This window comes from Alosa sapidissima, chromosome 19, assembly GCF_018492685.1.
Source record: "Alosa sapidissima isolate fAloSap1 chromosome 19, fAloSap1.pri, whole genome shotgun sequence".
In the NCBI taxonomy this organism is placed as follows: domain Eukaryota; kingdom Metazoa; phylum Chordata; class Actinopteri; order Clupeiformes; family Clupeidae; genus Alosa; species Alosa sapidissima.
In genome coordinates, this window is record NC_055975.1 from 17,641,386 (window position 1) to 17,654,175 (window position 12,790).

A 12,790-nucleotide genomic window follows, 5' to 3' on the forward strand; every position below is an offset into this window, starting at 1 on the left:
CACTCTTGAAACCAGACTGCATAGGGTCTAGTAGATTATTCTGATGAAGAAAGTCACAAACTTTCTACTAGGTTTTGCTAACTGGCAGCTTCCTTATGTGCTCCACACTGATGCCAGCACAACAGGTTTGGGTGCAGTATTATATCAGATATATTTGGTTATAAACATATGTTGTTTAAGGGGTGTTTTTGTGATCTACTGGAGTCAGCCATGATGTTGCATATTTCAGTCCTTTTATTTCAAACCTGCCGTAGTTGGCTGGTCTGGTGGATCATTCTACTTACCACATAGCTGCGGTGGACACGTATGACATATTAGGAGTCTTGAGGATTCAAACTTGATTCTTGATTGTAAAAACTGACTCTGGTTCATTTACAAATGTCTGTCACCCTCTTGTGGACAGAAATAGCATCACCTCCTACTGTGATTAGCAACATCAAAGGATATCAATTTTCATGAAACTGACAATGGGACCTCTGCAAGCTACAAATTGTATGTAGATGTCAACATGTTATACTAAGACTGTTGTAATGGTCACTAAGGATATCTAATAAAGTCTCTGATATCACACATTAAAAATAATGGAGGGCCACTTTTCTATCTCTTCTCAGCTTTAAAACCCAGCCTATATGTGTGAGCTTAAGAGGGGTAGCCATTGTTTCTTGTATAATTAGATTTTGCAGTGTGATAACCTCTCTCTCTTTCTCTCTGTCTCTGTCTCTCTCTTTCTCTCGATGTCTCTCTTTCTCTATCTTTCTCAAACACGCTATTGCAGGTTTGCAGATGATGATGAAAATTCCTTTATGTATGCCGAGACCTCCTCAACCCTCAGTCTGGATATCTCCCGTCTGTCCAAGAAGGTGAGCCGTCCTCCTAATCCAGACTCCTCCTTCCTATTCAGCCAGTCTATGTGTGTTGAGTAGAATGTATTAGCACTCACAATATACAGTGAGATATTATTAAAACTCTTGAAGGAATATATAAAGCATAGCTTTTTAGCTGGCGCAGCTGTCCCATATTCATTCTCTGTCAAAACTAAGATGATTTGTAATATGTGGGGCAAGGGTAGCTTGGTTGTTATCATGGAGATATTGGCTGTATTACAGTGACTGATTTAGACTGACCAGCAGGGGGCAGTAGAAGGCTGTGTTGCAACAATGTCTTGCCAACCAAAATCCCCCTTGCAGAGACTGGAAAAGGATTATCAACAGTTTATCAACATCGTCTGGTCTCTCATATTGTTACCAAATCGTCTGGTTATTGCCAAAAGTAAAAGTAAATACAGACACTTCAGTAGAAGACCAAACAATATAGTCAAAGGTTTTGTTATGGTAGATAAAATTACTAGACTGTTGCATCATAACTGTAACATTTACTGGTAGGATCAGTGTATGATTGTTTTGTACACCTTTCTTTGTCATGGATTTACTCTATTAAACATAAATTCACAGAAGCAGTATTGAAAATAGATGGCAATGAATCAGTTCATTCAATTATAAGATTCCTGATTAATTTGCTCCAGATTTATGCGTACGCCTTCGACTCCCTGTCTTTCCCTTAAAGCCCATTAGCTTTCTCACTGTATTGAGCGCGGTGGAACAAAAAGTAGTTACGTAACCTCAAACAGGATGTTGGGGGTGCAGGGATCCCGGCTCTGGGCCACAGCACCAAGACTGTTTGGCAGAGTCTGCCAACTGTGTTCACAAAAGCCAAATTAAAAATTGGACTAATAACACAGTCACTGTATCGATGGGATTTGCGTTCCATAGGCACACACTGGTACAGATCATTCACTGGTTCCTTTGACGATCTGTAGAGGTCACTGTAACACAGATCATTCACTGGCTTTGGAGATGGAGACCTGGTCTGACTCAGAGTCAGGAACCTTTAGTACTAAAGGTCCAGTTTTGGAGAGGTGATGTTGTCTGGGGGTAGCCGTGGCCTACTGGTTAGCGCTTCGGACTTGTAACCGGAGGGTTGCCGGTTCGAACCCCGACCAGTAGGCACGGCTGAAGTGCCCTTGAGCAAGGCACCTAACCCCTCCCTGCTCCCCGAGCGCCGCTGTTGTTGCAGGCAGCTCACTGCGCCGGGATTAGTGTGTGTGTGCTGAGTGTGTTTCACTAATTCACAGATTGGGGTAAATGCAGGGATCAAAAGAGTATATATACTTATACTGAATCAAAACCTGTGAGCGCTGTAATCTAAATTCACCATTGTTCTGTTCCAATGTACCTGACAATTGCCACAAGCTGTCCTGTCAGAATAAATAGATGGCAAGTTCCCAATTAATGTTTGCACAGGCTCGTGAATGTGCCACTCTTCCATTGTTGTGAGATGATTTGCTGCGTCAACTGATACCACATGAGACGATAACGTGTTCTTTCCTTCTCATGGACACATGGCTACAGGGAAATGTGTGTACACACGGTCAGCACTGAATTGTCCACCAGGCTGTGTCTGTGTGCAAAACCTGATGATGCTCTAAGTGCCGACTTCTTCTAACCGACACAGATCAGAGGAGTGAAGGGATTGACAGGTCAAGAGGTCATTCCGATAAGTTATTGTTATTGTTGCAGAAAACAATTTTGTCATTTCGTGCACAGCCCCTTTACAGTTCATAGAATAATGGGAGCATGGGATTGATTCATTGCATCCCCAACCATCATGCATGGCCCGCACTCTGGAGGTGTAGCCTGCAAGCTATACCTCAGGGAATGGCAGTCTTCAGAACACCCAGCTATCTAAATAAGGCATTGTCCAAATGCACAAATCTTGGTACACTATCTTTATGTAGCTGTACTTTCTCAGACAATTAGCATTGCAAACCAGTGACACTATTGCTTTCTCAGTGTCAAGTAGGCATTTATGGTATGCGGCTTCATTGACGGAGTAAAGGTATTTGAGTGTGATATGACTGACATTGGGTTGGGTTTTGTTTTGGCCTGGTTGAATCCATCTACATGTGCGCACTGCACTGTCTTTGTATGTTCATACTGCACTGGGGAGTGAACTGTGATGTCTTTGATTTGCATCCCTTCATTCCCTACAATTACACCCAGTGTGTAGAAAATAACATGAGGATATTTTGTAGAAATAGAATAATGAGTTAAAACATATTTTGTTTTATAATCTAATGTTTGGCTGCAAACTGACGATAGGAGACCATTGGCTCATACTCATATCATAGACATAATAGGAAATATTGTTTTCTGAGTATCAAAACTGCAGTTTGAAGGAACTATTTGCAGTGCAAGAACTGAAGTACTTTGGACAAGAAAACACTGCATTGCAATACATGGGTGCGGTGGTAGTGTAGTGCTTAAGGGGCTGGGCTAGCGTGCAGTAGCCTGAAAGTTGTCGGTTTAATTCCCGGCTTCCACCGTTGTGCCCTTGAGCAAGGCACTCCGGGGACAATGTGATCCCTTGTATTATAGCTGACATATGTAAGTCACTTTGGTCAAGAAGTGTCTGCTAAATGTAATGTAACATGTAGGCTACTGCACTTTACTGCAATTTGCTGCTCTACACTGCACAAATGCAATATTTTGGACATGAACTTCATTGTACTTCAGAAAAACTGCACTTTGATTGTCCCAAAACTGTTTTGACTGACCCATTTTTTTGTAAGGGAAAGTTTGGATTTGATGAGGATCTAAGAGCCATCCTGCTGAAAATCTGTTTTTGTTTTTAACCTCAATCTGCTATTGTTTTTAATCTTCAAAATGATAAAGTGATAGTTCCAAGCATCACATAAAATTCCACTATTATGTCTTCAGCAGATAACTAATATTTTAAAACTCCCAGGTTAAAAATTAACCAGGTAGGCTAAGAACATGATAGTATTAGAGCGAGTGTGGGCACTTTATTACAAAGAGTAATTCATCTATGATAAGAGAAAGGGTGTGGCATGTTTGTCAGTCAGTTTTTTAGACATGTCTGAATGGGCTAGACAGACTATGCTCTACCTGAGGCGCATCTGACATTTCAGGCAGAGAGAGCAGTGTCCGAGGTAGGTTGGTTGGCTGCAATTCTTCCGAAGCCTCTCAACAAGTTCTGCTGGACCGCATTTTCTGTAGGCTAGTTTGATTTATCTTATTTGGTAAAAAAACAAGAATGTTTAGTGTTTGAGACGAGACACAGTTCATGTTTCATTTTTATGGACTGAAATGAGGAGTCGTTATGTTTTAATGGACTAGCCTAATGAAGCTGCACAGAATGCGGAACGGATATTGACCTGAGAGTTTGGCTTGACTTTTTTTGTCTACACAGAAAGCCTAACGTCTCCTAACATGTCTCTAGATACAGGGCACGACGCCAGCCTGGTAAGGAACTAATTCAGTTGTTCTCTTCTCATCATCGCTTACGAGGGTTAAAAACGTTTTGGCGTTCTCCAGTATCCTGTTTCGACTTGAGAAGGGACGACCAGAGTAGCCCACGGGAGGGGCGTGGAAACGCGGGCATTTGGGATGTCGTCTCATAAACTTGAGCATGCTTGACCAAACTTTACGCAGTATCCCCTACAACGATAGCCTACTCAGCATTGGAAGGAAGGACTAGCCTCTTGTGAGCCATTTGAATTAGCATTGGAAGGAAGGACTAGCCTCTTGTGAGCCATTTGAATTTCATTGATTGTGCGAAATAGTGGGGTTTTGATTTCAGAATAAACAACATGAATTTGTGGTCTTCGTGTTAAGGTAAAGGCCATTTCTTTCACATATGCTTGCGTGATAAAATATTATTTTCGCTTACCTACATGTCGTTGGTTTATCGCTAAGGCTTTTTGCTTTGATATGACTTGACCTGGTCAGGCATGGTGTGTTTCACAGGTCGACTGAGGTTGTATAACTTCATCATAACAATGCAATACTCATAAGTGAAAATATTAAACTTATTGTAAACCAGCACACCGTGTATGAAGTGGTTGTTACATTGTTACATCTTCATCTTTATTGTGTTGGCAGTTCTACTGTAGTGGTTTGCAAAAGGTGATAGTGTTGCTGAGTTAATCTCCTGCCTTTTTATATAGCAATTATGCCCAGGCAAACATAAAGTAATGATGTTCTAGTCTCTCTGGTACTTTTGTTGACTTTTGTTTTCAGTCCCATAGTGTGTGTATCTGTGTCTGTGTTTTCATGTGTTGCTCCTCAGTAGATTCTCTGCATAGTTCAACTACTTTGCCCCCTTAACTTTGATTCTCTCTCTCTCTCTCTTCCTAACCGTTTGTGTGATGCCAGAACTCTGGGGAGAGGGAAGGAGGAGTGTTCAAGCGTCTGGGCAGTTTCTTGGGCCTTCAGAAGAAGAAGAGCCGCAGTGCCTCCCAGAGCAGCCCGGGGTCACCCAGCGCCGGGGCGACCACCCCCTCGGTCCTCAGCGACGCCACCAGCATCTGCAGCATCGCCTCCATCATCGAAGACGGCGGCGACCTCCCATTCGCGGACTGCTCCGAGGGCAGCGAGACCGAGAGCGTCCGGGGGGTGCATGTGTGCGAGCTGAAAAGCGAGATTGAGAAGAGCACAGAGCATCTGCCGGAGGGCCAGGCGGACGAGCAAGGTCCAGGCAGCAGGAGAGGATCAGGGGCAGACCAGCCTGAGGTGAGCGAGTGGAGTCTGGTGGACGAGGTGAACAAGAAGCTCCAGGAGCACCAGGAGAAGACCGCAGGCAGAGAGGGATCAGAGCCCAGCAAAGCACAGACCGCTCAAGCCACTATCACAAGCCCCAGTCAGGTGGGTGGTCATTCAAAGCTGCTGGCACAGCTTTAGAGAGGGCATAATCACATTAGAGCTGGAATGTTCAGACGTTTCAGATGTTTCAGTTGATTTTCCGTCCTCGACTTTTGTTGTTGATTATATTTAGCTTCCTGTGTTAAAGATAATAAACAACATGTTCTTGTCTCTCTCCTCTTACTCCTCCTCTTCCTCCTCGACTCATATCATCACCATTTCAAGTGTCTCCTTACAACTTCAATATTTTCTTTTACGTCTTCTTGTGCTTGCTTAGGTCAAATCCCCTGTGAAAAAGACCGTTGTGATACCTGCACTCAGTAACCGTAGCAACTACTCAGCTCTTGTGGGCGTGACTCTCGGTTCCAAGTCCCGAAATTCGAGTGTCACCGGCCCCATCACCGAGGAGGACGAGGAGGGGTGCGAGACAGAGGGAGGTGACGGCATGGGGAGGAAGGGCGCCGCGCGCCGGAAGCCCCGCAAGCTGAGCACTGCGGAGCCTCTGTCCCCCACGCAGACGCACACACCCACGCAGGCTGGGCCGCGGGGTGAAGAGGTGGGTCCCTCCACAGACTCACCTGTGCTGACCCCACCTCCCGCACCTGTTGGAGCACAGTCAGGTGTGACGCCAACACCTGAGCCAGAGGTGCCTGCTTCAACACGGCAGACTGCACACACACCCTGCTCAAAAGAGGAGTTGCTCACACACACACCCTCACCGGAGGGGGACCAAACTGCCGCTCAGCAGGAGGCTCAGAGCACAGAGGAGAAGCGCAGGAGTGTGAAGCTTTCCCACAGAGAGAAGGTGTTCGCCAAGCGTGTGTCTGTGAGCCCCCAGGCCAGCGTGGACAACACTGACCATACAGCCCAAGAGCTTGACCCAAGGAGTGAGACTGGACAGACGTCAGTAAAACTGTGAGTACCCGCTTTACTGTGTGTTTGTCTCTTTACCTCCACGGACATCACTGTGTGTGTGTGTGTGTGTGTGTGTGTGTGTGTGTGTGTGTGTGTGTGTGTATGTGTCTCTGTGTCTGTGTCTGTGAGTGTTTGTGTGTTACTGTAGGAGAGAGAAGAGTGCAATCTGAGCCCTGTGTTCCCATGGCCTCTTATAGTGGTGAACAATGAAGTGCAGTTCCCTTTACAAAGACCAGATCCTGCTGCAATATTGACTACAGAGCCTGTTCTATTAGCACCAAAATTTACTCAATGGCCCTCTCCAATCTAACCAAAAATGCTATGCCAAAAATGCATACACATCCTTTTCAGCTGGAATCCATTATGTCTAGTAGCAATACCAGCATTCCTCAGTAATAACATTGCAGCCAGCAGTTTCAAATACAGAAGAAATAATTCCTACATAAGTACAAAAATAGCATCAATATCTTGTAATAAATAAATAAATATCTACAATATCTTGTAATAAACCTATTGAGCTGTTAGTAGTATAACCCCTTCTTGGGATTCCATTATTTTGAGACTCTTTTTTTACTTGTCATGTCTGTAGATATAGTTTTATTTACTGGCAAAACTGTCAACACAGGAGGAGGGGTGTCTGCATTTATAGCCAAACGCGTAGGGAGGCTCAGGCTGGCCGTTAGGTTTGTGGAAGTACAGTACCAGAGGCAGTGAGGGCAGTGAGCTGGTATGTTGAGCCGTTAAGTGAAGTCTGTGGTCGGGCTATTTTTGAGTGGCTCTCCCTTCTGGAGTGTCTGAGTCATGCAAGCGTTCGCTGCTGCACACATCGTCATGACTCAAGGTGACCACAGCCTTGCTCTTTATCGGCCCTAATGAAAACACACCAAACAAACTGGACACAATAGCAGCCAGATAGCTGCTATCTCAGGTTTCACACCCATTGAGTTCTCTGGTCGGATTTATGTAAAGGGTTGTGAGATAAAAAAGTGTTTCTTTTTTAGTGAATGAGAAAAAAGGGTCTGTAATGGATAGAAGTAAATGAGGGTGGCTCATTCTTCAGCAGAGCAGTGTTGAGTTTCATAACAACTTAACACACAGAGAAAGAAAGGTGGAGAGAGAGAGACTGAGAGAGAGAGAGAGAGAGAGAGAGAGAGAGAGAGAGCCATAAACATATCATGGGATGTGGAAAAGGATTTGGGCCAATTTTCATTTCTGTACATCTTATTACATTCTTCACTCTAGACTAGGGAGAGTTTTGAAAATTACAGATGTGTCCTTGAAGCTTTAGAGTACACCAGCCCTGTTGTTATTGTGGCTTTTTACTACAGGCTGTTTAACCCTATGCGAGACCTATACAGAGGTCCTTTTGACAGCACATTTGCTACTTAGTGGGGTTGTAACATGTGGTTTAATTACCTGTAATCGGTGTGTTGACACGCTACCAGAGGAATCTGCCTTTTCATGTTTACTGTGTTTTTTTGGGGGAAATTACTGAAGTGCATTTGGTGTGCTCTACGTGTGTGTAGTTTTGTTCTTTCCTTGGTCACGCATGTGTTTGTGTGGGTGTGTAGTTGCACGTGTGTTTGCATGAGTATGTCTTGTGGGTATATCAGGGAGAGAGAGAGAATTCACTGTGGCTCTCCTTCCCTGAGCAGGTTTTTCCTTCCTGTCTTTTGCTGTGTGTGTGTGTGTGTGTGTGTGTGTGTGTGTGTGTGTGTGTGTGTGTGTGAGAGAGAGAGAGACTGAGAAAGAAACATGTCTACTAGGAGCAGACTATAATTCTGTTGTCATTTTGCAGAAATGTGAAAGTAGAAAGCAAGCAGCTGCTAGAGGAGACAACAGAGCCTGGGACAGATGCTCCTGAGGAGAATCCAGGCATTCAGCACGTAGACAAACTTCCCACAGCCACTGTCAACACCGAAATGCCAGTTTCCAAATTGCAAATAAGCCGGCTGGGGTCAGGGGTCGTCAGCAGACCAATCAGACAGGCGGACAGTGAACCTAATGAGTCTCCTACCTCAGCTCAGCGCCCGCCAGTGGCCCCAAAGACCAAAGCAACAGCAGAAAAGGGCCGGACCTTGTTGGTGAGTGATGGGGAACCACAGAAAACTCCCAAGACCGGAAGGGAACCCAGGTCGCCTACAATAAAGGAGTCACCTAACAACAGCCAGACAGAGATTAAGTCTAAAATTCCAAAAATGTCTTTCTCTGATGGTGCTCCAAAAACTGCCCAAGGAACGGATGGCAGTGGAGATGTTAGTGGTCGTTTGACATTTGGGAAAGAGCGAGAAGAAAAGGGGAACGGGCCAAAGTCAGATGACCCTAATTTAGGCGACCGGATTGCTTTGTTGCCTGGGGAGACTGAGACGAAAACAGACGGAAAAATCCTGAAGGCGCCCAGTGCCACAAGACCAACCACAGAGGCAGTGCCAGGGTCTGAGGAGGCCACACCCTCTGAGGAGCCTGCCAGCCCCCTCCCACTGAGAGAGGCTGACAACAGGCACATTAGCCGAGACCAAACAGGAAAGCCCTCTGAATTGACTACAGTAGAGAAAAGTCTGGAGAGGAGACAGGGCGCTTTTTTGAAAAACACAGGCGCACCAAGTGGACCCAAGGAAAATTACAGTGTTAAATCACAAGCACAGACACCCATGGCCAAGAGCAGGCTCCCTAAAGTCACTGAGGGCGCCTCAGTCAGGAAGCCCGTCGACGGTAAAGTCAAGATAAGTGACTCAGGTGGAAAGAGCGCCCTGCTCAAAAACAGATTGGCAAACATGGCCCCTCTCTCCCCTTCCAGGAGCAACCAGCAGCAGCAGCCGCAGCTGAGCACAGACGGTGCTGGCCCCTCCCTCCATGAGAGCTCCAGGAAAGGCAAATCAGAGGCCTCACCTACAGGAAGTCGGCTGCCCCGCCCCTCTCTGTCCAGCCCCCCCTGGCAGTCTTCGAGCGAGGACTCCAGCCACGGAGAGGGTGAGTCACTCAGCCCAACGGTACTGGCAGAGGCCAAGCCAGAGAAACGTGACTCACAGTGTACAAACGGACACAGCGCTGACAGCAGAGGCTCAGACGCTGAACACAGTGGAACTGTGAGAGCTGCAGCTGTAGAAGGCGCCTCAGGAGTGGAGCAAGGAGAGAGCTGCAGCCCAAACAAGAAGCCTCCTCTGGCTAGAAAACCCCTCCCATCCCGCCTCAAGAGCCCCACAAAACTCAAAACTTTGAGGGGTGGTGAGAAGGCGGAAAATTCTGCCCAGCTCGCAGCTCCAGTGACAGAGCAGCAGACTCCAGAGCAGGGACTCGCAAAGAAGTCCTCCACAGAGAAGGCTGAGAGAGAGGCAGTGGCTGTTACTGACATGGGCAACACACCGAGCGAGACAAACTACAGCAGCAGCAGTGATGAGACTGTTACGAAATCCGACGCAGAGTCCACTGACTCCGGGGGCTGTAAATCTCAAACAAATGAAGAGCAGACCAAGCCAGATGTGGATCCCGCGGACAAGGTACAGCAGAGCAAGCCAGATGTGGGCCGCCCCGCGAGGATGGAAAGTAAACATGCGCAAGAGAAAGGAGAAAAGGGAAAATCAAGCATGGTGAGTGTAGCAGGGCATGTGGTGGAGAAGCAAGCTCCTGCAAAGCCTGCTGTGGAGAAGACGACCAAACAGAAAGGGAAAGACCCAGAGGAGGTGAAGACAAACAAACCCACCTCATCTAACTTGCCTTCATCAAACATCGAACCGCCTATGAGCCCAAAGAACAGAGAGGCTTGTAAAACCACAGCAGAAGTTTCTGAGGAAAAGCCTGCTCCTGAGAAGGCTGTTGAGAAGACACCAAAACAAAAAGGAAAGGATAAATCAGAGCAACAGGAAGTGAAATCTCCCAAACCTATCCCATCTGATCACACCTTTGCACTTCTAAAAGACAAGGAATCAGCTACTGCTTCAGTAGAATGTGTAGAAAAAAAGCCGGTTCCTGAAAAGATGTCTGTAGAAAAGACACCAAAACAAAAAGGAAAGGCTACAGCTGAACCACAGGAATTAAAATCTCCTAAGCCTCCATCACCAGACCGTGTCGACAAACCTCCCAAGAGTCAGAAAAACACTGCATCAATCCAGAATGCCTCAGACGTCTCCAAAGAAGTGAAGGCTAAGCACACGGAGAGGCCAGTGGAGAACGGCCTGGATGCTACTGCAGCAGGTCCACCCACAGCAGTGTTTACTGCAGTCACAGAGAAAGACTTAAGCAAAGCTGAGAAGGAAACATCTCGAGAGAGTCAACAGAGGAGCGTCACAGAATCCCTGAAGAAAGAAGAAACCGTTTTAACACCAGAGGAGAGCAAACCATTGGTTGCAGATGCACCTGTGAACACAGGTGAAGCGAGAGAAATGAGGAAAAAGAAAAAGAGACATTCAAAGACAGCAGAGGAGACTGCAGAGAGCATTAAGACCCCAACTGATAATAGCGAAATACAGCAAGAAATTGAGAAACTAGCAGACAAACCCAAAGAGCAACAGGACTCCAAAGACTCCCAACAGATGAATAAAACTCTGATACAGAACACCACAAACCAAAATAAAGTCGAAGAAGCACCAAAGATCATTTCTTCCAAATGTCCAGATGAGAAACCAGTGACTCTCTCCAACTTGCCAAAACCAAAGACAAGAGATGCTGAACATGCTCCTAAAGAGCACATGGCACCTGTGGTCTCTCCGGCCATTCAAGATCTCCTGCCCATTAAAAACAAAGCTGAAGTCAAAGAGAAAGTGACATTTGCTGCCTTAAACCCCCAGGAGGACACTGAGAAGTCTAAAACTCATAAAGCAACCACAGTAGTCAACGATCCTCCCAAAAACCTCCTCTCCCTGAACCTCAGCTCCACAAAGAAGTGTAATCAGGATGCCCCATCCAGCTGGCTAGATGTAGACAACAAATTTGGCAAGAAGCGTGCAGAGAGGAATATGGATTGCTCTGTCAGTGATGACGACAACCTTGATGCATCGGACGACTTTGATAACTTCATCCGGAACATCAAGGAGCTGGGCACACCTTTCTCATTCCCTCCCAGGAGACCTGGCCAGGCCAAGCTGCCCTCCCCTCCCTTTGCGATGCCCGCCATCAAGGAAGACAACTCTGAGAAGGTATTCGACCCCAAAACGTTTGATTTTGGGAAAAGGAAAAAGAACTTCGCAAGAGATCTGTCTCCCGCTATGGTCATTAACAGAAGTAACAGGGACAAAACCAAGGTCCCACGCAAGCGCATGACCGAGGACAGCATGATATACCACGAAATCAAGTCCTCCTCACGACCAAGCTGCGAAGAGAGAGCTGGAAGAGAGCACCACAGGGGCGAGGGCAAACTCCTCGATGAGGACGACAACATAGACAAAGAGGCAGCTGAGGAGAGTGGGTTGGCTTCGTCAAGGCTGGGGCGAATCTCCATCTTGTCCAGTCTAATGCAGTGGAATAAACCTGTTAGGACTCCTTTCTCTGCTATGCCTGAGGCAGGTGAGGCCGTTACCCCTGCAGAGCGTAGCTCACCTGAGTTACAACCCAGTCCCACCTGTCCGTCTCCACCTTCCTTTACTGACGTCCATCTGCCTGACCTGCTGGAGAAGTATGTCAAGAAGAATGACACCCCTGCCAGTAATCCAAAGGCCTTTGAGCCACCTTCTCTGCTGCCAACACAGGAAAATAACAGTGCCCCAAATCCACTCACCTCAGGCATACATCAGCACAACCTCCTTGGACTCACCCCTCCTCCACACATCATCCAGCCTCCACCTAAGAGCAAACTACCACCAACACCGGTCAAGGTGAGTTCTTTTACTGCGGGGGTTACTGTTACATTAATAGTTTTATTAGAAAGTTGTGATGACTGAGGCCTGTGTAGCATCTTCTAGCTGGATGAACATGATCAAAGAGACATGAAAAGCTTAGGTGTGACCCTGATATGTCAGTGCCACTCTGTATCTTTTCTTCTGCTCTCATTTCCCACTCTCTTTCTGTCTGCTCTGCTTCATCCCTTTGTTACTGTAGTAGCTGTTTTTTTTTGTACTTTTTACTGTTGGAAGGCTGGGTCTGGGCCTGTTTAGTAATTTTCCACAGAGTTTGTCAACCTCTCTTTTTTTTTACATCTGTCACCCTTTCCCCCTTTCTCTCAC

At 46.4% G+C, this 12,790-nt stretch overlaps 1 protein-coding gene across 3 annotated transcripts in view; it reads left to right on the forward strand.

Moving 5' to 3' along the window:
- The window catches only part of crybg1a (crystallin beta-gamma domain containing 1a), a 56,417-nt gene that overhangs the window by 27,440 nt on the left and 16,187 nt on the right, over positions 1–12,790 (forward strand). Inside the window, exons 2-5 of one of the 3 annotated variants that reach the window (XM_042071743.1) lie at positions 776–860; positions 5,235–5,591; positions 5,998–6,635; positions 8,434–12,442. In XM_042071743.1, the coding sequence (XP_041927677.1) occupies positions 776–860; positions 5,235–5,591; positions 5,998–6,635; positions 8,434–12,442 (5,089 nt within the window). Of the gene's footprint in view, positions 1–775; positions 861–4,051; positions 4,323–5,234; positions 5,724–5,997; positions 6,636–8,433; positions 12,443–12,790 lie in introns of those variants that run through there. The other 2 variants (XM_042071742.1, XM_042071744.1) reach the window with 2 other exon arrangements.